Below are 26,216 nucleotides of genomic sequence, written 5' to 3'. Positions count from 1 at the left end.
TAGGAGACAATGCAAGATTTTACTGAGAAAAAGTGAATTTAATTATCTTGTGCATCTACTTAGAAAAACACACACAAGCAATGTTCACAACTATAAATTTAAACCTTTTGCACTAAAAAAAAACACAAAACAACAAACACAAAACCACAGGCATGAACTGTAAACCTGTATTATCAACTAGTCTTAAGGTTAATTCTTAGTAGTAATTCATTATTTTCCTTCTTGGCAATTTTAATGTTTTAGCACCAAATGATCTCCCGCAGAGGTACTTGTAACAATTCTGGCTGCCAGTGTCAGGAGATGCTTCCGTATGCACTACTTCATACACACACAGTCGACTTTCACACCCACACAGACAGGAGGCACATGGAGATGGATGTCACACGCTGACTTTCAGGGCAGTGGAAATAAGACAGAGGGCACACGTGTCACACATCTTTAATGTAGTGCATTGGTAGAAAAAAGGCCAGCTTTCGCTCCCAGGCGTGCTCTCATCCTTATATTTTAATATCATGATTTAGAAGATGCAGACGTTATTGCCTAAATATTATTCTATACATTTCCATCAGTGTTCTGGAAAACACTTTTTAAATTGCTACTTAATTTACACCATAATTACTGGGTTACAGCTTTAGCTCATTGGCAATTTTGGAAGCAATATTTTTGAAAGCTATGGATGTCCCTGATATCCGCTTAAACCGGACCCCATTCAGAGACAGTCTTGGCAGCTTGCACACCTCCATCTCCCACTGCACGAGGTTCTCTGCGTGCCCATCGCCATGGACACAGAAGAGCAAGAAGCGCTCTCTCTGCTCATAGTCGCAGTTATTGGCGTCCAGCACTTTGCGGATTTCCCGCATCATGTCATTGGGATCCATGGAACTAGTGGTTTTCATGCTCCAGGTAAAGCGCAGGGAACGAGGTTTTGCTTCTTTGTTTTCGTCCTTTTGCTCAGCAGATACGTTGCGACTGAAATGCACAGTGGCAGGTTTATTTTTAACTGCACAGGAAAACCAATCTTTTCTACTTTAGCTAGCTCATAATCAACATCTTTAAAATAGCATAATAGCTGATCTCCACATTTTTCCTGCACAGGCTCACATGTGGTAACCTGTTCCTCTACTAAGAAGTATTCACCTATTATCTCTCCCACTCTCCAAAATCTTAAGCCACACATGCAAAAAATCTATTTGGCTGAGAATCTTCACCAGCCATCTGTACTTATGAAAATTAAGAAAATAATTTGTTAAACAGAATCCTTGGAAATCAGGCAAAGTAGAGAGCTGATCATATCTCCAAGAGCCCAACTCTCCCTCCCAGGCTGAATGCAGGCAGTAGAAGGTGTCAGGGCCCTCACAGACCCAGCTCAGCAGGGAGGGGTCAGCAGGCTAGCCTCTGATCCTGCTCGGCCTGGCTGCTTCCCCTCTACCACAGTTTTTCTTTTTAATTCAATTATGATAACCTCCACTGTAACTTTTAACTCTGGATAACCAGTGGCTCAACACAGTTCAAAATCGCTTTCTCTGCAAATGGCCCCAGATGCTGTGTGCACAACTGGGTGGAGGGTGGGCCATTCTCTCAGTCCCCTCCACCCACATCGATATTTTTCCTTGTATTTTGTTAAACTTTTTTTTTGGGAGGAAGATTAGCCCTGAGTTAACATCTGCCGCCAATTCTCCTCTTTTTGCTGAGGAAGCCTGGCCCTGAGCTAACATCTGTGCCCATCTTCCTCTACTTTATATGTGGGACACTACCACAGCATGGCTTGCCAAGTGGTACCGTGTCCGCACCAGGGATCCGAACTGGTGAACCCCGGGCCACCAAAGTGGAACGTGCGCACTTAACCACTGCACCACCGGGGTCCCCTAATTTAAACTTCTAATTTCACAGTTAAAAGGAATTCTTAGATGACCTTATCTTACTATTGAAATAGAAAAATGAAATGTTAAGGCTTATTTGCTACTGAGCACTGAAACCACCAGTTTGAATGCAAACTGTATGGATTCACAAAATGCAAGCTGTGGTCCCAATATCCACGAAGTGGTTTCACAGTGGGGTCCAGGCACAGCTCTCTCAGAAACTCCAAGAACAGGCATCTACTATCTTACTGTTCCAAGGCATTTCATCATTATTGCCGCAAACTGTTATTTACATTCTCATGTGTGCATCTGGGTGCTTTAACTAGGATGATGAATGCCTAACATTCTTGTGCACTAAAAACACCCAGTATAGGTATGTTAAATATACTTAATCCTACGGCAAATTCATCAGAGCTGAAGGTGGGTCATAGGTTTTACTATGCACATAGCTCTCCCTGTTGCCAACCTGCTAGGAAAATATTCAATTTGGTTTACATCCACCAAAACTGACTGGAAGCTTCCTATGTATAAAATGCTGTTAGTTGCTAAGTTACGAAAATTAGCAAAAGTTCTCAAACTAAGTTGGAGTGGGGGAAGGGAAGATTGTAACCTAAGCAAACAGCAGTAGGACAGGAAAGATATGGCAGCCTGCTAGAGGGGCACAGATGGAGGTGGGGCCTGGCTAATAGAAGTGCAAGTGAAAGGCAGGGTGGGATCATGAGGGACGAGGGCATCTGAGAAGAGCTCTGAAGAGCCTGTGGGATTTCAACAACATGACAGAGGTTGGGGAAGAGTTTCTGTGTGTTGAGGGAACATCATAAGCAAAGGCAAGGAGGTATATAAAGCACAGAAAGTGTTTAGGGCATAATAAAATGCACAGACAGACTGGAACCGGGGTCAAAGTGTCACCCCACAACAGCTGCTGGCCTTTATTGAGCACTTGCATGGGCAGGCCCACTGTACCTGATCCTCATCACAGCAGGAGCTCGGTCCTATCATGGATGGGGAACAAATTCAGGACAGCTAGAACCTGCTCAAGGCTGGGATGGTCAGGCCCAGGGGTGGGAATGCTGCCTGGCTCCTCTCACCCCAACGCTCTGTCTCAACTTGGGGGGTGGGGCAGGGAGCTGGGGCTTCTGAGGCCACACAGGGCCTTGCATGGACATAGTCAGTCAGGCACTGGGGCCACTGCAGGTTTTCATTCAGAAAAGTCGTATGATCAGAGTTGTGCTTTAGAAAGACCAGGAAGAGAGCAAATAAGTTACCAACGACCTGAAACAGCATGGTGGTGACTGGTATAAAAAAGGACACAAGTGGAAGAGATCAGGAAATATGACAGCGTCCTGAGCTTATGTGGTGATTGCCCCTACCCCCAAATCCCAGTGACAGCTATACAAAATTTGAAAGCAAAACACTTGGGGCCAGCCCGGTGGCACAGCGGTTAAGTTTGCATGTTCCGCTTTGGTGGCCCGGGGTTTGCCTGTTTGGATCCTGGGTGTGGACATGGCACTGCTTGGCAAGCCATGCTGTGGCAGGTGTCCCTCATATAAAGTAGAGGAAGATGGGCACAGATGTTAGCTCAGGGCTAATCTTCCTCAAAAAACCCCCACAAACACTTGGCTACATAATTGTTCTCTTTTTTTCTTTTCTTTTCTTTCTTTTCTTGGTGAGGAAGACTGGCCCTAAGCTAACACCTGTTGCCAATCTTCCTTTTTCGCTTGAGGAAGAGCGACCCTGAGCCAACATCTGTGCTCGTCTTCCTCTATATTGTATGTGGGACACCTCCACAGCATGGCTTGATGAGTGGTGTACGTCCATGCCTGGGATCCGAACCTGGGATGCTGAAGTGGAGCACACCCAACTTAACCACTATGCCACCAGGCCAGCCCCTACATAATCATTCTTAAAAAAAAACCAAACTAATTTGAAATACGAAAATTATACTTAATATTCTGTTTTCATTCCTTGAGACTAGAACCATGCTAAGAGTCACTGACACGTCCAGAGTGCTCCTACAGACTCCCAGACCTCGTATTTCAGGTTGTCAGTGCCTAGGTAGGAGAGACGTGTATTTTAACACCCAAATACTAATGTAAAGCCAGGTGAGGCTGGAATCTGGAAGCCTTTCACCAGTGGGTGGTAGCGGGACTCCGACGCCCTCATGTGGCCACCAGGGCACAGCATAGCGTGTGGGCCCAGGCCCCCAGGGAGGCAGCAGCAGGGACACACATACGCTTCTTGAACCACATAATGCTGACCTAACTAAGCAATCCTCCATTGAGAGCAGGAATATGACGCAGAATATTCAGAAAAGAGTGTTGCCTCTGCAACAGAAATGAGGTAAATATCTATAAAATATTTTAAGTAAAAATCATTTCCCTCACCTTGAGCCCTCATATCTCCCGTTCCTCTCATATTCAGTTGGAAGCCTCAACGAATAGAATGTAGAAGCACAGACAAGTGGGAAAGAGAAAAGAAATCTTACATACCAGTACATGACCACCCATATACAAACACAAACATCATAAAATGAACAAAGCACTTTTTGTTCACCAGATGAGCTTATTTTAAAACTCCTACTCTCACAGCTGTGACTCAACCAGCGACTATTCTTCATGTATCCACGCAGGCCATGCAGGAGTCTGGCTGCACACACACAAAAGGAACCCCTGCCCAGCTCTGGAGTCTGAGCACACTCATGGCCTTTGAATGAAGTTATTTTGACGTTTTAAATCACTTCCCCAAAGTATAATGGGTTTCCAATTAAAAGGAAATGAATTCTATCAGTTGAATTCTACATTCAATTATAAAATTTTCTGTCCAACGAAAAATTTGGCAACTGGGAAGATCAATTAAAAAATAATCACGGGGTGGAATTTCCCACAGGAAGAAAGCACTCTTCCCACAGTTTTTGATAAAGAGCTCATGTTAACAAAGCCCTTCAGTGACCCACTGGTTTCATCACCATAAAAAACCGTAGCCTGGCCTTACAGTGAGTTGAGCGGCACAGGCACAATGCAGCCTCAATGGCAGATTGTCTGCCTTATATGTGTGCATTCCAAGACAGTGAGCAACTTTTTTGTTCTCTTGACTGCCAACATCCAAAAGTATTCATCTAGTAGGAATAACATTTACTACGGTGCTTTAAGTAAAAATAATGAGATATGCTTTCTCCAGTGGTTGGTGGAAAGTGGCTTTAGGTAGAATATTATTTACTTTTCAACTCTCTGAAAATATTAACACAGTTCTGCTATGTAGCTGTTCACATCTTAATTTCAGAAAAACCCAAACCGAATGAGGCTGTAAGCATGAATTTTACGCTTGTTTCAAGCATCAGAATATCAACTAATTTCCCTGTCATTTTAAAGTCTTTTGCTAATTCAATCCTCTGTGAAATAAAAAATGATGACTAACACAATTACCACTTACCTTTTGCATGCCTGAGGCTAATCATGAATTGTACATTAATGTTACTGAACATCTCATTCTTCAAACAGAAGCATGCTAAGTGTTATTAGTAAAGACAGAATTATTTGGATGCTAAATAATTCTACCAAAGAAAGAAAATGCACAGAGCATGCGTAGGCCTCTTGTTACAGGGGTGCCACAGTCCCTTTAAAAATGCCCGACAGTTAATTTATCTCTTCCCACAGTTTCCTCTCAAAGAAATAAGTATTTAGTTCTCAGCAGAAAGTTTAGTTTTAAAGGAAAAAAACAGGGCTAGAAAGCCAAACCTGATGTTAATTGCAGGAGCCATTTTGGGGTGAGGATTGAAAAAAAATGTGTACACATAAATCCTACCTTTTGATAAACCTGAATGACATGTTTCTAAAAGAAATTAAGCCAAAAAAAAAAATTAACAAAAATGACTTACATAAATTAAAGAGAAAATCTAGTCAATTACAGAGAAAAAGAAAAACAACAAATAAAACAGGGCTCCTCTTCTAGCCAATGAACAATAAAACAGTGACATTTGTTGAAAAAGTAAAATTATTGCAGGTAATTGAGTATGTGATCTTTTTATTTTGGGGGGATGAAGATTCACCCTGAGCTAACATCCGTGCCAATATTCCTCTATTTTCTTATGTGGGATGCCACCACAGCGTGGCTTGATGAGTGGCGCGTAGGTCTGTGCTGGGGATCTGAACCCACAAACCCCAGGCTGCGAAAAGGCAGCACGTGAACTTAATCACTATACCACCAGGTTGGCCCAGAGTATGTGATCTTTTAATTAGAAATATAAAAAATCTGTACTCGTAAGAAAAAATTCAGCAGTAAATATTGCCACTGGCTGTAATCAAATTTACTAAGGATCTTCAGATGGATATACTTTAAGATAATAAAATTCGACATCTTGTGTTAAAGAAATGACTTAAGTCATTTGCAATGTACTAGTAACAACATTTCTCAATTTTCTTCAGAATTATCTTATGAACAAAAATCTCATCTTTGTAAAAAACATTAAAAATTTCATTATAAAACGTTTAACCATTAGGAGAATCATTACTTTAGGAATATGATTTAAATATTAACAGAATGTCTGTCACAGTGGTATGATAAAAATCACTTTTTGAGGAAAAAAAATAACTTCTTAGGGTTTAAAATGAAGTAGGCTTTTCAGAGTTTTAGCTATCAAAATGAAAACTAAATGACAAGGTAACAGAGGGGGTTGCATTTTATGTTTTATGTATTAAACTGGAAGAGTTGTATTTAAAAGTAGTAACTCTGCTTATTAAGAAAATTTAAGAAGATGCTTAGGTTATATTGAACAGAATCTGACAAAAAAATTTCCAACTATGACTCAGGCTTGTATTATCATGCTATCAGCGTTCCCAGGCAAGTGCAGGCTGGGCCCATCAAACCATTTCTAAAACCCAGTTCTGCAACTGAACCCAGCAGGCACTCACATGTATTTGCTGAGTGACTGACCGAATTAATGAATTCCTTGGATTTTTCCCCCCTAATTTGGGATAACGCTGGCATTGCTCCAGATACTGAGCAATTTAAAAAATATCTAACTACGGTAGATAACTGCCAGCCACTTTCATAATCAGATCAAAAGTGGTACACAGCAGGGTTATGCACAGTAGAGAAGATAATAAGTGAAAATATTTTGTACATAATTAAGCACTGCATAAATATAAAGCAGTATTATTCAAAAGATTATTTTAGTTGAAAATTGACTAAAAGGTCTTGAAAATGTATTTTTGTTTTCAAATTTTCAACCTGAGAAAAGTCAGGGTTATTGGTCAAGTACCACAGGACTCTCTTTCTTAACTTTTCCTCCCATGAATCCCTTAAGGGATAAAGGAGAGGAAGCTGCAGGACTGAGGCCCTCCCTCTGTGCCTGGGGCCACACGGATGAATCTCGGGTGCAGAGTCCCTGCATCCATGCCAGGACCGCTCTGCTTCCAGGGTACAGGTGGCACTGAGTGCCCAAGCAGACTAGGCCTGGCCCCAGAAAGGGAAAGCCTTGCTTCTTCTGACTGCAAAGCACCGCAGAGCCCAAGCTCTCCAAGCCACACATGTCCAGGGCAGGGCTAGGAGCAGTGTGGGTTTTCTGAGGCCAGACCTCTTCCCACCAAGTCACTGGCAGTCACTCTCCTTTGCAGCACCTAAGTGTAAACACCTGAGACTTTCAGACACTAGAACTGTAATCCTAGGAATTATCGTCAGGGGAGGATAAGAAGGCTGACACAGCAGCAAGGACTTTGTTTTTAAGAATGAACTGTCTACAACTGAAGGGAGACTACAGACCTCAGTCTGCAAACTTTACCAAACAAAAGACTATCCTTCTGCAAAAATTTAGGGGTGGAAATCGCCTGGAAATTATAAAATAAGATGATACCCTAGAATTTTTGTTTTTGTGTTTTCTTTTGAAGATCTAATTGGTTTCATTAAGCAATTCATGACTCAGGCAGCATCCTATCTAGCAAATACAAGGGCACTCCCTAGAATTTTTGTTTTAATAGGAAACTTCAGTCTCCAATTTCAATTCAAATAGATGAATACATACAATTAAAAAATGCGGGAAAAGGGCTCCTGCCTGCAACAGTCCTTTACGGTTTTCTCCACAAGGGAGCACAAGGGAGTGGCTGCAAGGGCTTCTTCTGGAGCCACAGACCTGGCTCAGCACATTTCTGCCGTAGGATCTTGAACATGTGCCTTAATCTCTCTGAACCTCACCTATTTCTTCTATGAAACTGGGATAATATCTTCTCCACAGGGTAGACTGTGGAGATTAAATGAGTATGTGAGAGAAAATGTGTGTGTATACACACATACATATTTATATATGTAAAACGAGTATATCTATACATCTATGTCTATTTAACTTAGCATCTAGTAAGCACTCAATAAATGGCAGCTGATATTATTTTTTATCACCGATAATATTAAGATGACAAAAAAAAATGCACACAAAGGAGACAGACTGAAGAATTTTAATGATGTGCAAGGTTTTATTTAAAGAGCCTGTTATAGACCAAAGAGTCACAAAACTGACTGTCCTTTAACTAAAGCTTAGACAGACCTGACTACTGGACATCCCTGTTGTGCTTGGGGCTCAGAGGGCAAAACATGAGTTGATATTAAGCAGGGTCAGGCAGGTAATCAGCCAGGTGAATGATACCTGGCTCCATCTGCTACCACTCAAATTTCAGAAGCAGATTCCATTTCAGCCTAGTCCCCGAGGAAGGAACTGGGGGACAGGGCAGCCTGGCATAGGCCATGGGATAACTCTGAAAGGAAGGAATGAATTCTTCTGGAAGTCACCAGACTTGAATTCACTCTCTCTCTCGCTGGTCACGAATGGGTGCCCCAAACCTGGCAAGGCCCTTTATAGACGATTCTGCTCTTCTGCCCAGTCTGGAATGGGGTGTCTCAGCAAAGGGGTTCAGAAGAGAATAAGAGGGTAGACTGGAACCTTTTGACTCCTGTGACCTCTAGTCAATGCTAATATCAGAAGTCCTCCCTAATCTGGTATTCAATGCCCTGACAACAAACAGATCATCTGAGGAAAGACAGTTAAATGTGACTCGTCTAAGTTTTAGATGACTGCTCTAAAATAAAATAAAACTACTGGAGGAAATAAGGGGATTGAAAAGTGGTACTTAGCTTGCAGGTTAAATAACAAAGATGGCATGAAACAGAGCAGTATAGGCTCATGGGCCAGAGGGAGTGCAGAGAAACAAAGACGAGGGCATCAATCATTTTAGATTCTGAGAAGACCCTACCTTTGTTCTGTGAGTAAGATAAGATGATGAAGAAGAAGGTCTGTAACAGACAAACCTGAAGACAAACCTTGCACATACTAATCTATAGTGAGGTTTAATTTCAAAGAATTTCCTCCGGGAGTCCAGGAACTGCAGGGGTTCTCAGGTTTCCTGGGTGTGGCCCTGGCTAAAGATGCCTTGGGCTATTTGCTTATGGTGGGTGCAAAGTGGTATCTTTTCTTTTTTCTCTTGTAGCAGTCAGTGTTTCTAGGCTTTTGCAACCTCCAGACTAGATTATGGAAACAAAGTTAAAGCACCTCAGGAACCCTTAGAGATTTCCCAAAGCCCAAAATGATAGTCTGCTGGACACATGAAGGATTTTATACATGACCAGATACTAGTTTCTTTCTAAGAATAAACCAGGCACTTTGTCTCCAAAACTACAGCAATTAAGAAAGTTACCTTGTTTTCACTATAATTTACTGAGACCAACAGAGAGAAACTTCAAGATTTAGACTCTAAGAAACTCAGTGCTCCTCAACGACAATGAAATGAAATGAGAGACGAGGAAATATCTCTCTCCTCTGTGTCTGGGGATGATTACATTGTATAATGTCTTCTTCAGGGACTGCTTACAGAGCGCCAGGCCCCCGCCTACAGTGGATCTAGGGTTTTGCTAAACTGCAGTTTACATGCCTTGTGGAGAGATGTGTAATCAAAAGGAACAATAATTAAAGAACAACAACCTCCCAAGTGCTTCAGAACTTTGAGTGTTGTGAAAAGACTTTGAACTTTGTAATTTCTATTCTAAGAGGTTTTCAAGTACAAAATTAGATAAATAAACCAGAAACAGATGAGCTAAAGACAAAATGCACAGCATCTGGGCAGTGGCTTCACACAACAGAGGAGAAGACATTTCTCTTTTTGCTCTTGCATTTGCTCCAAACAACCAGCGCCGCCTGGCACTTACCTCCTTGTGAGTTTTGAAGTTAATTTACTAAAAAGATTAGTGGAGCCTCGGCTTCGAGTCTGTGACAATGGTGTGGCTTCATGGGACAGGCTGGGCGAGGCTGGCGGGCCATTATATGTTGCAGTTCGCCGCTCCCGGGGCTGGCCGTGGAAAGTGCTACGACTTGCAGTGCCTCTTGGGAAGCGGATTCGATCTGGGGTGGTGGCACTGCTAATACTGTGTGTTGAAGCAACTGGAGTTCTCTGATCAGGAATAGTGCTACGAGATCAGAAAGTAATAAATTCTTACATCTTTGTTCACAAAATCCTGGCTCTGTGGCAAACATGGCACACAAAGATTTACAATCACAATATATCTTTTATATACAGTGGAGAAAAGCAGTTATAATAAATCCAGGTCCAAGGGGTATTTTACAGGACTTAGGAACAAAAGGTAAGTTAAATGGGAAAGGGTACCAAAGGAATAGTATCTAATGAAACAAAGCCTCATGGAGTTTAAGGAAAGAGTACATACGTATTTTCAAGGACAAGATTAACGCAGGGAAATTCTAGAACAAAAAATGGCTAACTCAAGCTGTTTCCTTTGCTTCCCTCTCAAATTGCTTACATGCAGAGAACCTTGCAAATATAAAAGAAATAAAAGGCTATGCAGGTGAAATTGAAGAACAGGCAACTAAAAAGTTTTGGAAGCACACAAAAGGTCTAAGTATAAAATTCCACATGCTGAAAGCAACTTGGAGAGGAGGGGGAATTTCTTACACCCTTTGTAGTATGCATAAGGCATGAAGACACACACAGATGACCAAGGACACCATGAGACAGGATGTGCTTAACTGAAACCACACACAAGAAGGACACTTTGTGGACAACTGTAACAAAATCTTGGACTATAATCCACAGCACAAAATTAAGAAGCAGTGGGTACACATTAGTTTCACAAGGAATGTGCATTGTTCTTACATAGCCTTGAAGTTATCTCCTTCACTGTCTATTGGAGGTAACATCATCTTGGGGTGCCCAGAGGCTGACATGGACATCGACTTCTGATGTCTCAGCCGACAGGTGGAAGATGTGGTACAAACTGAGGCAGGGCTAGCTGCGTAAGCGAACATTTCTGTCAGGCTGGGAGGGGGTTTGGGTTCAGGCAAAGGCAGAAACAACAGTATGATGGACCAGTGACAATAAGAGCAACCTGTTGTTTAAAGCACATACCTTCCTCCCCAAACCATCTCATTTTTGTCAAAGAATAAAAATCTCTTAAACTTGTTTTGGGGATTCTGGAGCAGCTGCTAACCTGTATCTATTTTTCAAACAGTAATTTAAAAAGTTTATTAGCTTTAAAGAAAATAACATTTTACATGTTTGATTATTTATGCAAGAGGGACAATGTCTTCCGAGCTAGGTATAAAGCTTATGCTAAAAAAGATGTCGCCATTCATATCAAAGTGGTAAAGTCAATCGATAACATAAGCACACTGTGCTCTTAACCTGTTCCCAAAGCACACTGAAATATTTTAAATGGACTAGTCAAATTATGCATATAGTGACTGGCTGTTATCAAAGTATCCTATGTGTTGTTTAAATATAGCTGAAAATCCTCCTACTCAAAGGACATTGACTTCTTTATACACAGTAGTCAAAATTCCTAAGGGGTCAACAGAGTCCCCTTTTTCAGGTGGGAAAACTATAAGAGCAAATTAACTGTATACAGACAGAGAAACAGCAAGAGAAACGGCTGGAAGTCTGCAGTTTCACCTGGCAAACATAGCTACGGGACAAAACTACCTACATGAGTCTCACTATGACCAGGCTACTCCTTAATTCCAGCTCAGTCACTGTGTCCTTGGAATTCCAAAGGGGCAGTTTCTTTCCTTTAAGGATAATCAAGGATTTAGAATTCTGATCATACTCTTTCACTGTCTTTCTTTCTGCAGAAATCCTTTTAAAGCCTGAAATCTAGAAACCATCAGGTTTTTCCGCCTCATGCCCATATCCAGAGCCACTGTGACACCTGGTTGGTGTCAACTTCCTACCCTCCACTTCTACTCCCAGGGTCTTAGTGTAGAGCCTCAGCTCTCTCACAGGCCCATTACTCAGCATCTGTCTTCACTGGTGTCCTGGCCTTCACGGGCATACCTTCCAATCTGTGTACCATAAAGCTGTGAACTCCTAAAACACAAACCTGACCTTGTCACTCATCTGCTTATACAAAAGCACACTGCAACTTCAGGAACAAGTTTAAACTTCTCACTGTGGCATCCAAGTCACATCCTCAGGCACTCACAGCCTGGCCCCTGCCAGCTCTCCAAGCTTTACCTTCTATTGTTATCTCACAAAACTCAACCTTCTGGCTCTCCTGACGATGTGAGGTCCCTGGGTCATGCATCAGGTCAAAAACTTTTTCAGGAACTATCCTCTGTGCCTGGAGAGCTGGCATCTTCCTGTTTTCATCAAAATTCAACCCAGAGGTTATCCTGTCCAGGAATTCTTCCCTGACACCCTCACACATCAGGAGTTCATCGTTTCCTCCCGTGTATTTAGTGCATGCACCTGCTGTGGCACACCACACTGTATCATGGTGACCCTTCCCTGCTTAAGCGCCCTGAAAACATGGCCCACAGTCTCATCAGCGTGTCCTCAGTGTCAGCAGAAAGTCTTCAGACAGAGCAGGTGCTCAATAAATGCTCTCCTAACTGAAAACGTAAGTTAATGAAATGAGTCACTAGAATTCTGGTAGTCCTAAAATGAGGGAGCTGGGTCTTTATAATACATTGCTCAAGAAGATCTGCTTGTCCCCGCATTTTTGTTTGGGAATTCTGCCCTGATTTGGGAGAGTGGCTCTAATATAGTCACAGAACTGGAAACAAATGTCTCATAAAGATAAAAATAGATTCACTTTTGTGTTTTTGCCACTTAGCACCCACTCTTTTCCTGTGGCAACAATACTTGGGGGAAGCAGGTTCCTGGGCTCTAGACGTTGCTGATTCCACCCCAGACCTTCGCAGCTATCCCGGCTAATGACATGTTTAGAGCCAGGCACATGGCCAGAGCCAGACCAACACAGACCAAGGAGACAAGCCCAGGGCTTCTGTTTGAGCAGAGCTGAGTGTGGGAAGAAGTTAAGTCTGATGCTGCCGAGCCCAACCAGGGAACTACTACAGAGGAAGCAGAACTATTAGACGGACCTGACTCTATTTCTGGACTATATCGGAACTCAAGAGATAACTTTTTAAATTTAAGCTTGTTTGGACCAGCTTTCTGTCACCTGCAACACACAGAGTCCTAACTGATTCAACTATCTGAAGAAATGCCTGGTTGTTCCCAATACATACATACAGACATACATATACATATACTATATTATTTTACTTTATTAACAAGTTATAGACAAATACAACTGTCTTTTGTGCTCTATTATCTGTTCAGGACAGGTCAAGGGTCAACACACTTTAACCCCTGCCCAGCTGCTGACATTCCTCTTGCTCAAATGAGGAGCTGGAATCAATGGATGCATTAAGAAAAGGAGAGAAGAAGGGGAGGTTGGGGTGTTTGGCTTTTTCCCTGGAGAATATATGGTTCCAAAGACTCTGGAGAAGGAAAGGCTTTTAGTCAGCATACCAAGCAAGGAGACGTTCCACCTATTCCCCGCAAAGCACAATGCTCACTGGTGGGACAGTATAGGCAACATCTACAAGGTAGACAAGCATGGCAAGACTGTTTGGACAGAGGCTTTGGAGCAAAAAAGTGACCCTCCTTCAAGTTGGAGACCATTCTAGAAAGGAAGTGTAAATTGATATTTTCAATACAAATTATTAATTTTTTTGACGTACTAAGCTTAAAGGCAATTAAGTGAATTATTTCTTTAGAAATTTAATCCATGTCATATCAAGAATTACACAAAGAAAGCAAGAAAACAAATGTGTTTTTTTGATTTCTACAGGAGGCCTAGCACATTGATTAAGGAAACAGTAAACTCAGTAACTACTGAATTTCATGTTTGTACAATCAAACTCACAAAAATTTTGTTTATAATAGACAATCCCAACATCACAACTGGTCGCATATTTTGGAAGTTCATCAAGTTGTTTCTTGTGAAAGCTGGACAAAATTTTCCCTCCAGAAAAGTGTTAAAGATAATGATACTACTTCAGAGACTAGCCCACAACAAGCTAAATAAGCTGCATTACATTTTCAGTAGTTCTGGGTCCAAGGAAGAACCATTTTTAAACCTAAACTTACAGAAATAATGAGTTTCTTAAAATTCATGTTGCATGAGTTCATATTAATCTTCCTAACTGCTTGATATTTATGTCTGATCATCTTTTTTTTTTTTTTTTTATGATTTTATTTTTCCTTTTTCTCCCCAAAGCGCCCCTGGTACATAGGTGTATATATTTTTTAAGTTGTGGGTCCTTGTAGTTGTGGCATGTGGGATGCCGCCTCAGCATGGCTTGATGAGCCGTGCCATGTTTGCGCCTAGGATCCGAACTGGTGAACCCTGGGCCACCGAAGCAGAGTGCGCGAACTTAACCACTCAGCGACAGGGCCAGCCCTCTTTTTTTTTAAAAACTCTTAATTCACTTATGGTTACTAAAGGACAGGTATTTTCAATTTGTTTGATATGATACCTATCCTGTATCAGAACATTCTGACATGAAATGTTTTGGTTGCTGATTCAAAACATGCTCATTGATTGGGCAAAAGCAGAATTAAAAATACACTCCAAAAGATACATGTGTTAACTATGATCAAACCTTCTCTGCTCAATCCCTGTGTCTTGATGCAGGACAAGTGGATAAATGGATAAAATAATAGAGCCACTTTATAATTTTAAAATTTTACGTATGATATCAAATACCTAAAACTTCTTTGGAAAGATTGTTGTGCTTTATTATAACAACATCACCCTGCTTCTTTGGGGTTCCTCAAATGAACACATTTTCAATAGTCTCCCACAGATATCTAAAAGCATATGAAAGAGGACAGAGTGTCTATGTTTTATGGCTTGGTTAGCAACATTACTAAGTTGAGAGATTAGGTATAGTCAGTGTAAACTAAGAATATTCTTCACAGGGCTGGCCTGGTGGCATAGTGGTTAAGTTTGGTGCACTCTACTACGGTGGCCTGTGTTCATGGGTTCAGATCCTGTGTGTGGACCTACCCACTCACCAGCCATGCTGAGGCAGTGATCCACATACAAAATAAAGGAAGACTGGCATAGATGTTAGCTCAGGGCTAATCCTCCTCAAGCCAAAAAAAAAACAGGAAGATTTGCAACAGATGTCAGCTTAGGGTGAATCTTCCTCACCAAAAAAAAAAAAAAAAAAAGGAAAAAAAGAGAAAATTCTTCACATTCATATCAGAGCTGTTTATTATAATAATGAAAGCCAGTATTTGTTGAGCACTATGTGTCAGTGTCTGTGCTAAGTGGTTTAAGACTCATTATAAATCTACGTGATTTTGACAGAATCATACAACTGAAGATATAATTACACCTTCTCCCGTGTAGTTTATACTGACTGTTAGTCAATGTTGGAACTGGGCCATTTTCAGAGACTGACATCAGAAGAAGGTCGAATAATTAAATCAGGAGGATTACAGCAGAAAGTACAATGGATTTTAGCAGGTCTGGTTTCAAAACAGTCTTACTTAGAAAACTAGTCATGTGTGCCCCTGCCAAAGAGACAATTTGCCAAAACCTACACCTCTGCCAGCCCCAGACACCAATGATTAGTTTTATTTTTCACACAGTGAAGCTGATAAAGCAGAAAGATTACAGTAGTAAGAATCAATAAAATTAATTTTAAAATGAAAAAACTATTTATTAAAAATCAATTATATTGCCTGTGGCAATAAAGAGAATACACTTGCTGAGGCTTTTAAAACATCACCCCATGTTCAAAGTAGGACTTGAAGACAGCTGAAGAAGGGTTTTTAAGACATGCAGGCTTTGGTTTAAACTTTCATACAGGTTTTATTAGTCATGATCATCCTTATGTTGGAATTCTGCATAAATACTCACATATATAAGAAAAAAGTTCAACATATTCAAGGCTAAAAGTGGAAATTAATGTCCTTCTTTCAGAAGTTAACATAGATCCAGGCATCCTGTAGCTCACTAGTATTTTAGTCAAGGAATAAAATACGTATGTAGAAGAAAAAGCAACGATCTGCCTAAGAAGTCATCTGAGTATCTAATTTATGACTCAAGCATCTATTTTAAGGATGAGAAAGTTGTCACATTTGGTGCCTTAACTGAAAGTAAAAAATATGACCATTAGCTTGGCACTCAAATCTCCAGTAATTTTCCAGTTTTTCAATTCAATTGTAAGATAGAAAGAAAAAGAAAAGAGATATTACTAAAATTTTAGGCCCCAGTCTTCTGTGGTTTGCCCCTGAGGCTCTATTTGATATGAGATACGGACAACACTTTCAAAAGCAAAGCATTTAAATGACTGATGCTAACAGAGGCAAACAGGTCAGGATAAGGAGGAGTCAGCCCTCACGAGGAAGGTGTTGGCACGTAGAACACAGACAGGTAATGACTCCAAAGAAGTTAGAGAATTCTTAAAACTATTTCCAAAGAGTGAACTGAATAATTGTAGGGAAGGAGAATTAGAAGAGCATGTCATGCACACATACAGACACAAAGCGGGGGAGGTTGGTCTTAACAAACTCCTAAAGAGTCTGAATCTGTACCTCAGAGAATGTGCATTCTAAGTTCAAAAGGAATCTGACAGTGCAACAATTAGAAGAATTTGTAAAAAGAAGAAGGGTCATGAGACTACATCTTTCTAGTTCTATCGACTAAAACCCCTAACATATTAGAAACTTCTAATTAAGTCTTCTATTGACGTCTTCTATTAAATCACTCTGAACTACAAGCAATTTGATAGGTTTGAGAATGTAACTGCAACGAAAGAAAGTTTACCAGAGAATAGATTACTACTAAGGAATAAATATATCAATCACTACTTGTAAGCTATCTAGCCCAGTTGCTATACTCAAGTTATTAATAGTTTTTTATCATAAGGAAAAAGACAATGTTAAAACAATACACACACAGGAATCAGAAAAGAGAACACCGGAATGTAAATATTTCAAAAAATTGACTGAAAAATCAACACTATCTTACATAACAAGCTTTTACCTTCATATCAATTCAAACTTAAGTGATCTGTGGAAAAGGGAAATGATAAAGAGTCTGGTTTTAAAGGAGGAAGGGGAAAGATGAATCTTTGCTTAGGCTGTCATAGCAATTAATGATCAAACGTGTCATGTGACTAATGAAGTCTAAAGGAAAAAGAAAACTTACAATGCAACTTCAGAAAGTAAATGTCAGAAAAAAAGAAACAATTTTCATGCTAGACATGGGAATGTGACATGATCAAACAATGTTCAAGTCAAGAGGTCAAGGGACAATGAAAGATGATGTGAATTTACTTTATGATTTCTACTCTAGAACCTTATCTGCTCACTTTGACTATATCTCACCACTATGAATTTAGTTTATATACTATTCTTTCAAAAGGAAAGAAGGAAAATCCATGTTAGCCTGGGAAATTTGTTTTATATAGAATATATTTAATTACTCTACCAATCCAACTTTTCTTTTTTCTCTCCCCCCAAACTAACTCTACCCCATGGTCTCTAGATCTACTTAATTGCGATTTTCTGACTCTAACTCTCTCTTATTTTGTAACCCCAAAAGTTGTTTGCATATGGCTCACTCCTTACTGACATAATACTTTGTTAGCATTTTAAATCACATTTATCCTATGTATGCTTGACTCTTCACCAGATTACAATCATTCAGAAGATTGCACTCTCTATTTCTTTGGGATTCTCAACTGTATCTCTTTTAAGGTGGAGCCTATGTTACTACTTTGTCCACCTGGCCCCTCTGGCAAACTGCTGACCTGTAACTGAAGGCTCGTCCACCTTACCTCGTGTTCTATATCCTCCAGAGACCTGGCTCCCTGCTTCAGGTCCTTACCCACACCCCTTTCAGCCTTTGTTCAAGTTACTAATATGCCCAAAATAATCTCCACTTCCCTATTCACTATTCTACATGTAAACTATAGCTTACTATCTATCTCCTCTGGGAAAGCTCCCTGGTTTAACTCAACCTTTTCAATCATCATACACAGCTAGCCAGGAGGACAAGTTCTGGACAATGAGAGAAATTTGGAATTCTAGTATCTCGTTAAAAATTTGCATTCAAATTTAACTTACCGTTGGGGAATACTTACCATCACTATTTGAATTATTATTATAAAAACTGAGAAGTAACTAACATGCCTCCATTTCTCTTGGGACAAACAAATTTTCTTGCAACCAGGAGAAATTTCATACCTGTTTTCTTTGCCATTCTGAATTACTGAATGTCTATCAGCTGTGGTTCTTTCACTGCAAACGTAAGTATTTCGCCGTGTCATTCCGCCAGATGTTGTATTACTCTATTAAAAGAAGAAGGCATTTTTGTCAAACTAAGTATAATGTAATGAGGGGAAAAAAACCCTTCATCTAAATAAACAAACAGTTTTCAGATAAACCTACACTAAAATATCAACAGTACTGGCCAAAAGATCAGAAAAGGGGGTGGAGGCAGCAGTCTCTGCCCTCTCTCTTGGCAGAAAGAATGAAAAATGGTTGTGGCAGAGGAATTCTGAAAAGCTGGCTGTAATAATCCATAAAGTGATAACTCATGGATTTACTGATGAACACAAAGTAGGAAGATAGAGAGATCCACATTTTTAAAAGCTAATACTTTTTTTTTTTTTTGAAGGAAAATTAGCCCTGAGCTAACATCTGCTGCCAATCCTCCTCTTTTTGCTGAGGAAGACTGGCCCTGAGCTAACATCTGTGCCCATCTTCCTCTACTTTATACGTGGGATGCCTACCACAGAATGGCTTTGCCAAGCGGTGCCATGTCTGCACCTGGGATTCGAACCGGTAAACCCCAGGCCGCCAAAGTGGAACATGTGAACTTAACTGCTGCACCACAGGACCAGCCCTAAAAGCTAATACTTTCAAAATAAAAAATTATAAAGGATTATAAATATAAGGTAAATACACAAATAAAGTAAAAAGTAATAAAAATAAAGATATAAATATAAAACAATAAAACTATTAGGAAGAAATATAGGGGTAAATCTGCAAGACCTTGGATTTGACAAGAGATTCATAGATATGACACACCCAAAAGTATGAGTACCAAGAGGAAAAAAACAGTTAAATTGGACTTTATCAAAATTAGAAACTTTTGGGCATCAAATGACATTATTAAGAATGTGAAAAGAGAACCTACAAAATAGGAGAAAATATTTGCAAATCATATATTTGGTAAAGGTTTAATATCCAGAATACGTAAAGAACTCTTATAACTCAACCAAAAAATGACAAACAGCCCAATTTAAAAATGGGCAAAGGATCTGAATAGACATTTCTCCAAAGAAGGCATACAAATGGCCAACAAGCACATGGAAATATGCTGACCAGCACCGGTCATTAAAGAAATGCAAATCAAAATCACAATGAAGTGCTATATCACACCCACTAGGACAGTTGTAATAAAAAAGCAGAAAATAACAAGTGGTTGACAAGGATGTGGAATACAAGAACTCTCATATCTGGTAGGAATGTAAAATGGTGCAGTTGCTGTGGAAAACAGTATGGCAGTGCCTTAAGAAGTTAACCATAGAATTACCATATGACCCAGCAATTTCATTCCTAGATATATATCCAAGAGAAATGAAAACATAAGCCCACATAGAAATTTGTACACAAATGTTTATAGCAACATTACACATAATAACCAAAAGGTAGAAACAACCTAAATGTCCATCAATAGACAGATAAACTATGGCAGACAAAAAGGCATGAAACACTGATACATACTACAACTCAGATGAACCTTGAAAATATTATGCTGAGTCAAAGAAGTCAGTCACAAAAGGCTGCATATTGTATGAGTCCATTTATATGAAATATCCAGAATAGGCAAATCCAACAAGAGAGAAAGCAGATTAGTAGTTGCCAGGTGATGGGAGAAGAGGGACTGGAGAGTGATTACTTAATGGGTACAGGGTGGTGTTCTGGGGTGTTGAAAAAGTTTTGGAACCAGAGAGAGGTGGTGGTTGCACAACACTGGGAAGGTACTAGATGCCACTGAACAGTATGCTTCAAAATGGTTAACCATATGTCACGTGAATTTCACATCAAGCTTTAAAAAGTTAATACTTTCAAAATTAAAAAGCAAGGAACAAGTCACAACTAAGGAATTTTATCAGATAAGAACAATTTTAAGCACAGCATGAGGGGACCATGTACAGGTAAACCCTGAAGACTAACAGGAGAAAATTATAGTAATCTTTCTTTTTTCCTTCATAAATAATCAAATATGGGTGACTGATAATGCTCAGGATATACTTTCAAAAGATCAGTGTGCAGATGAGTAGGGCGATAGGGATGAAAGTTATGAAGGCACAGAACAGAGAAGGCAGGAAGGTCCTCACCTTCCTCTGCTAACTGTCAACAAATGTTGGAGGCTGAATTTAAATTGCAGGGCTATGGTATGACAATCCAATTTGATGGCAATAGGAAGCCAAAATAAAAACCCTTTCACACAGGGTTTACTCTGATAAAGCACAAGGTCAGAGGATGGAGCAGACAAAACTCTTTGGGCTCCTTTATGAAACCCTATCCCCAGAATGGCACAAATGCAAAACTCCCACAGGGAGCAGCAGAACTTCCACATGGGTGGCTCACTCTAGGGTTTTTCTGGAGCGGAGGGAGGGCTGTGTCATTGTTAACTTTGTAGGGAAAAACATGGTTACAGAATATCTTTAAGATTGCTCATTCTCTGCAATTTCTTTCTAAAATTACTTTAGGAGTGCTAAGAATAATAATTACTATGTTAGGTCAGACAAAATACATTTCGATTCATGGAAAAGTTTCTGAAACTCAATAGACTCAATTTAATTTAACAAGTACTACCTACTTAACTAGGAAGATTTTGTTAAGGGTAGGGATCAAGAGATGGATTCAGGTTAGCACTGTAATTTTAGGCAGTTACCTAACTTTTCTTCACCTTAAAATTTAGCTAATACATGGAAAAGCACTTGGCACGATCCCTGGCACATCCTAAGGATTCAGTCAACGTTTTTTATCGTTAGAGCCCTTTGAAGATACAATGCAAACACCACATCCCTGGCTCACAGGCAGGCAGACCTCCCAGTGCCCTGTACAGATTCCATCAGGCTTCTGTCTGCAGTCGCCTGTCTGCACTGTCATCATTTGGTTTTATTTATTTCCTCTGTTAGACTATGAGGTCTTTGCATCTCTCAGTGCCTGACACAACCTAAAGCTCGGTAGATGTTTGTAGAATAACTAGGAACAGCCCTTGACATAAAGGATCTGACCACTCCTCTAGTAGGATAGGGCTCAACAAGAAATCCCTTCGAGGCAGCAAGTGATCTCTACAGGTTGAGATTGGGCATGGTGGCCTAGTGGGGAGGGCATTCCAGGCAGACGAGAACACTGGCGCAAAATGTCTGTATCATTTCAACCCTACAATCCTAGAAAAGCTCTACAGTGCAACAATACTTACACTAGGGACAGTGGAGCTTTTCTTGCGTTCAGGAATATCTGCCTTATTGGGATTACTGGCATTTCCAAGCATGGGACTGGCTGGAGCAATTCCCTTTCCTCCAACAGCACTACTGCTTGATTTCCGGGAGGGAATTCCATCTTCTTTGAGGTCACTATCCGCAGTGCTGGTCTGACTCCTTTTCGGATACGCCACAACTGAAGGAATAGCTGGTCCAGCTAAAATAAAGAGTTCGCTTTTTAAAAGTGAGAATACAGTTTCACATTTTATTCTGTGGAAATAAATATATTTTGTAAGATGACCTAAGATTGCTATTCATCTAAGAAAATATAAGACAGTAAAATCCTCTAAGATGTTTCCCATTCATGTACAATGTTTTCCCTATGCAATGAATTCAATTTTGCAATTCCACTTATTACTTCTTAACTTTCTAAAGTTTTTATTATTATTATTAATAAGATTGTACAGCTGTCCTTTGGAAACACCTTCAGGGACAGGTGTCCATTGGAAACATCTTCGGGGGTGTTACTGTACAGATAACTCATCAAACGAACTTGATGCACACACATCATGCAGAATGAACTGCTTCACCTGGTACATCTGAGTGAATCACATCCTTTGTACAAGAGATGCCTTCACCTTTTGGGACAGAACAGTACAGATTTATGGGCCTTTCTTTTGAAGTTTTATCTTGGATCTTTTTTTTTTTAAAAAAGATTTTATTTTTTCCTTTTTCTCCCCAAAGCCCCCCAGTACATAGTTGTATATTCTTCGTTGTGGGTCCCTCTAGTTGTGGCACGTGGGACGCTGCCTCAGCGTGGTCTGATGAGCAGTGCCATGTCCGTGCCCAGGATTCCAACCAACGAAACACTGGGCCGCCTGCAGCGGAGCGCGCGAACTTACCCCTCAGCCATGGGGCCAGCCCCAATCTTGGATCTTTTTTAAAGCACTCATAATCTTCTAGATAAACAGGAATTTGAGTAGACAGGGAAAGGTGATACAAGTAGAGAGAGGAAAGCATGTTCCCCATGCAAGTGACAGAGAGGAAGTGGGCAGAGGTTTCCAGTCACACCACAAGAGGGGTGTACTTAGGGACATCTTGGGTGAACAATTAACTGATGTGCTGGAATAAACCATCTGGAGACTCCGATAGTAGCACAGGAAATTCAGACTTTAAGGGACTTTGGAAATAAAGAAGATACCTAGTATATTCATTATATACGATGTCCAGTGGTAATCTTAAGGAACAGCACCAAATGCTCATCACTTAGTCTACAGTAGAAGAGACTTGACATTTTAGGTCTAAAAGAGGGTAGGGTGGGGTGCAGAAAAGCTACTTCTCAGACAAAAATCTAAATGGCAAAACTATTTGGAACAGAGTTAAAAGTAAATAAGGGTTTGATTTTATTTATGAGAGGACAAGAATTAAGCTCTTAAGTTTGGCAATTTTAACATATAAACCAAAGAACCAAGTATAGAATGATGTTACCCTTAATGCTTATTTTTCTTCTTAATATCATGAGATGTCTAATGATATTCTGAACTTTTAGTGTTATTATTGATTTACTGTGAAACTTTTATTTCTATTTAGAAAATACAAAATCCTTTAATTTTAAGATTTGAGATTCTGAATAGAAACGGACATGGACACAATCCACTGACCTTATTCATTCAGATTTCTCCAGTTTTACTTGAATCATTTGTGCCTCTGTGTATTTAGTTCTACACACACTTTAATCACATGTGCAGATTCATGTGACCACCACCAGTCAAGACACAGAACAGTTCTATCTCAAGGACCTTGTGGGTTACCCTTTCACAGCCACAGCCACAGCCACCTCTTTTCCACCCCAACCCCTTTCCCTAAAACCTGGCAACCACTAATCTGCTCTCCATCTCTGTAATTCTGTCATTTCAAGAATGTTATATGGGGGCCGGCCTGGTGGCGTGGTGGTTAAGTTCACGCGCTCTGCTTCGGTGGCCTGGGGTTTGCAGGTTTGGATCCCGGGCGTGGACCTAGCACTGCTCACCAAGCCACAGTGTGGCGGCATCCCACATAAAACAGAAGATTGGCATGGATGTTGGCTCAGCGACAATCTTCCTCAAGGAAAAAGAGGAAGACTGGCAACAGATGTTAGCTCAGGGCCAATATTCCTCAAAAGAAGAAGAAGAAGAAGAAGAAGAAGAAGAAGAAGAAGAAGAAGAAGAAGAAGAAGGAGAATGTGATATGAATGGAATCAACTTTATGTAGCCTTTTGAGATTTTTTTTTTTCCTCCACTCAGCATAATTCCCTTGAGATTCCTCCCAAATTGTTGCATGTATCAATAGTTTGTTTCTTTTTAGCGTGAGTAGCATTCCATGGTGTGGATGTACCAGATGGAAATGCGATTTTTCTGTACTAGTCATATTTGTCAAATCTTTTTTCTCAGGGCTTTTAGTGTTTGGGGCCATAGTTAGAAAGACCTTCACTAGTCCAAGTTAAAAGCAAAATATCTCATGTTTTCTTTTAATATTTCTGCAGCTTTATTTTTTTATATTTATATCTTCATTCCAATCGGAATCTCCCCTTGTATAAGACGAGAGAAATGGATGCAAATTTACTTTTTTTCTGATAACTACCAGCCAGCCCCAGTACCATTTACTGATTAATAAACTAGTGATTCTTTACCTTTTATATATATAAGACAAAGAACTCTTTGAAAATCTGATGAAACCACCCCTCCTAGAAAAACATGTACACACATACAGGGGGTTCACACATGAGACCCAAATTAAGAAACAGATAAAAATTAAGTTGTGATTTTACAGAAGCAGACATATAGAAATCACTGGCATCTAGAGGTAGGGAACAAGGAGAGACATGAGAGGAGGTGGGAGGACAAACTACAAGCTGATCTGCTTATAGGCTCGTCTGCCTTCACTTGGCATCAAGCAGAAATGCTTTACTAGACACTGTATTTAGAACCTATCTCATTTATAGCACTTAAAACAAAAGCGCCAGAGGTATAATCAGATCTTTCCTTTGTTGACCACTATCTTCATCCGCATAAAGAAGAAAAGAGAATGAGGAATTGGGTGAGTGATTTTCTGTATACATGGATTTCTGGAAAAATGCTTTTATGAACTGCTTTTTAATATTAGAGGCTCCAAGAAGGAAGGATGACTATTATTATAAAAAGACTACTCCAAGAGGTAATGGACGGGTTAGTGGACAGAGCCACAGGAGAGACCACGAGGCCTGGGTTCTGTCCCAGGTGTTCCCACTTCTATGTAACCTTGGGAGACTTTGTGAGCTCTCTTATCCTTAATGATAAAACGGGGGTTTGGTGAGGCTATGACATCATGTCTAAAGCCCTTTTTAGTTCTAAAATTTTCTGAGCTGGCGAAAAAGGCATTACCAATCCAGATGGAATCTGCGTGCTTAAGGAAGAATTAACTTATTAAGACAGTCACTAGAGACAGGAGAAAACTCTATTACCAGTTTTTTTCTAGGATTTAGGAACAATTCCCATTAAACTAGATAGTTTAGAGCAATATGTAGGCACTTTGCTAATTGCCCTGCAGTCCACAAGGCACTGAAAACCCCTCCTTGTTAGCAACTAACATGAACACAAAAGAGACAGAGACCCAGATCAACACTTGGTTTACAAATGCCATGAGCACAAATTCTGGCGTCAGAACAGATTCTGAGCTCTGTTATAGCAGACAGGTAGACAGTTTACTGACAATATCAGTACAATGTGCTTCAGCTCAAACCACATAGAGAAGTGGCATCAGCAGCAAGAGAAATGGAAAGCGAGAAAAGTGTCATCATTTTTGGTACAAAACCAAAGCTGTCCACACCTGGAATGCTCGGTGCAGTTCTAAGTGCCAAATCTCAAGATGAAAGAATGGAGGTGGACAATGTCCAGAGAAGGGAAATAACCTGAACAAGAGATAAATGGGTGTTCCATGTAAGGATATATTTTTAAAACTTAAGACCAGGTCAACGTAGATTTGGTTTCTGAATCCTAGAATACTAGAATTAAAGGAAATACCTGCAACGTTAACATTCATAGTTATGGGCAAATAAACATATAAATGCTAGAGTCTCTGGATTCCCACACATGGGGCTGGCTGGGAAGGTAGAACAACTGTCAAGTTTGGTAAGCATACCTTTAAGGCCCTAAGTCTCATAAAAGATTCACCTCTATGGTGAAAATTTTAAGAGTGAGGGTGTTTAGACAGTCCAACAGCTAGAGTGTGGCTTAAAATGACACCGGTAAAAATTTAAACAAATTAAGGCAAAAGTGGGGTACTACACATTCTCCAGTGCTGTGTTGTCCAACATGGTAGCCACTGGCAACATGTGGCTATACAAATTTAATTTTAAGTTAAACACAAGTGAAAATCATTTCCTCAGTTCAAGTGCTCCATATCCACATGTGGCTAGTGGCTATTCTATTGGACAGTATAGATATAAAACATTTTCATCACCACAGAAAGTTATACTAGACCGTGCTGCTCTAGAAAGTAGATCTGATGCAGAGATGGGGAAGAGAGTGAACAGAGAACTAAAGACT

General features: G+C 40.2%; 1 protein-coding gene across 18 annotated transcripts in view; it reads right to left on the bottom strand.

Annotated features, from left to right (window-relative positions):
• Window positions 1–17: 17 nt before the first annotated feature.
• MARK3 (microtubule affinity regulating kinase 3) overlaps window positions 18–26,216 on the bottom strand; it is a 103,650-nt gene continuing 77,451 nt past the window's right edge. For 4 of the 18 annotated variants that reach the window (XM_070593354.1, XM_070593357.1, XM_070593371.1 and 1 more), the window contains 7 exons: window positions 21,654–21,871; window positions 18,398–18,501; window positions 11,003–11,164; window positions 10,044–10,301; window positions 5,661–5,687; window positions 4,244–4,288; window positions 18–969 (listed from right to left, as the gene is read on the bottom strand). In XM_070593354.1, coding sequence (XP_070449455.1) covers window positions 624–969; window positions 4,244–4,288; window positions 5,661–5,687; window positions 10,044–10,301; window positions 11,003–11,164; window positions 18,398–18,501; window positions 21,654–21,871 — 1,160 coding nt within the window. In that variant the 3' untranslated portion in view covers window positions 18–623. The remainder of the gene's footprint in view (window positions 970–4,243; window positions 4,289–5,660; window positions 5,688–10,043; window positions 10,302–11,002; window positions 11,165–18,397; window positions 18,502–21,653; window positions 21,872–26,216) is intronic. The other 14 variants (XM_070593367.1, XM_070593362.1, XM_070593366.1 and 11 more) reach the window with 7 other exon arrangements.

The sequence above is a fragment of the Equus przewalskii genome, chromosome 25, assembly GCF_037783145.1.
Source record: "Equus przewalskii isolate Varuska chromosome 25, EquPr2, whole genome shotgun sequence".
In the NCBI taxonomy this organism is placed as follows: Eukaryota; Metazoa; Chordata; class Mammalia; order Perissodactyla; family Equidae; genus Equus; species Equus przewalskii.
This window is presented reverse-complemented; position numbering and strand designations above follow the sequence as displayed.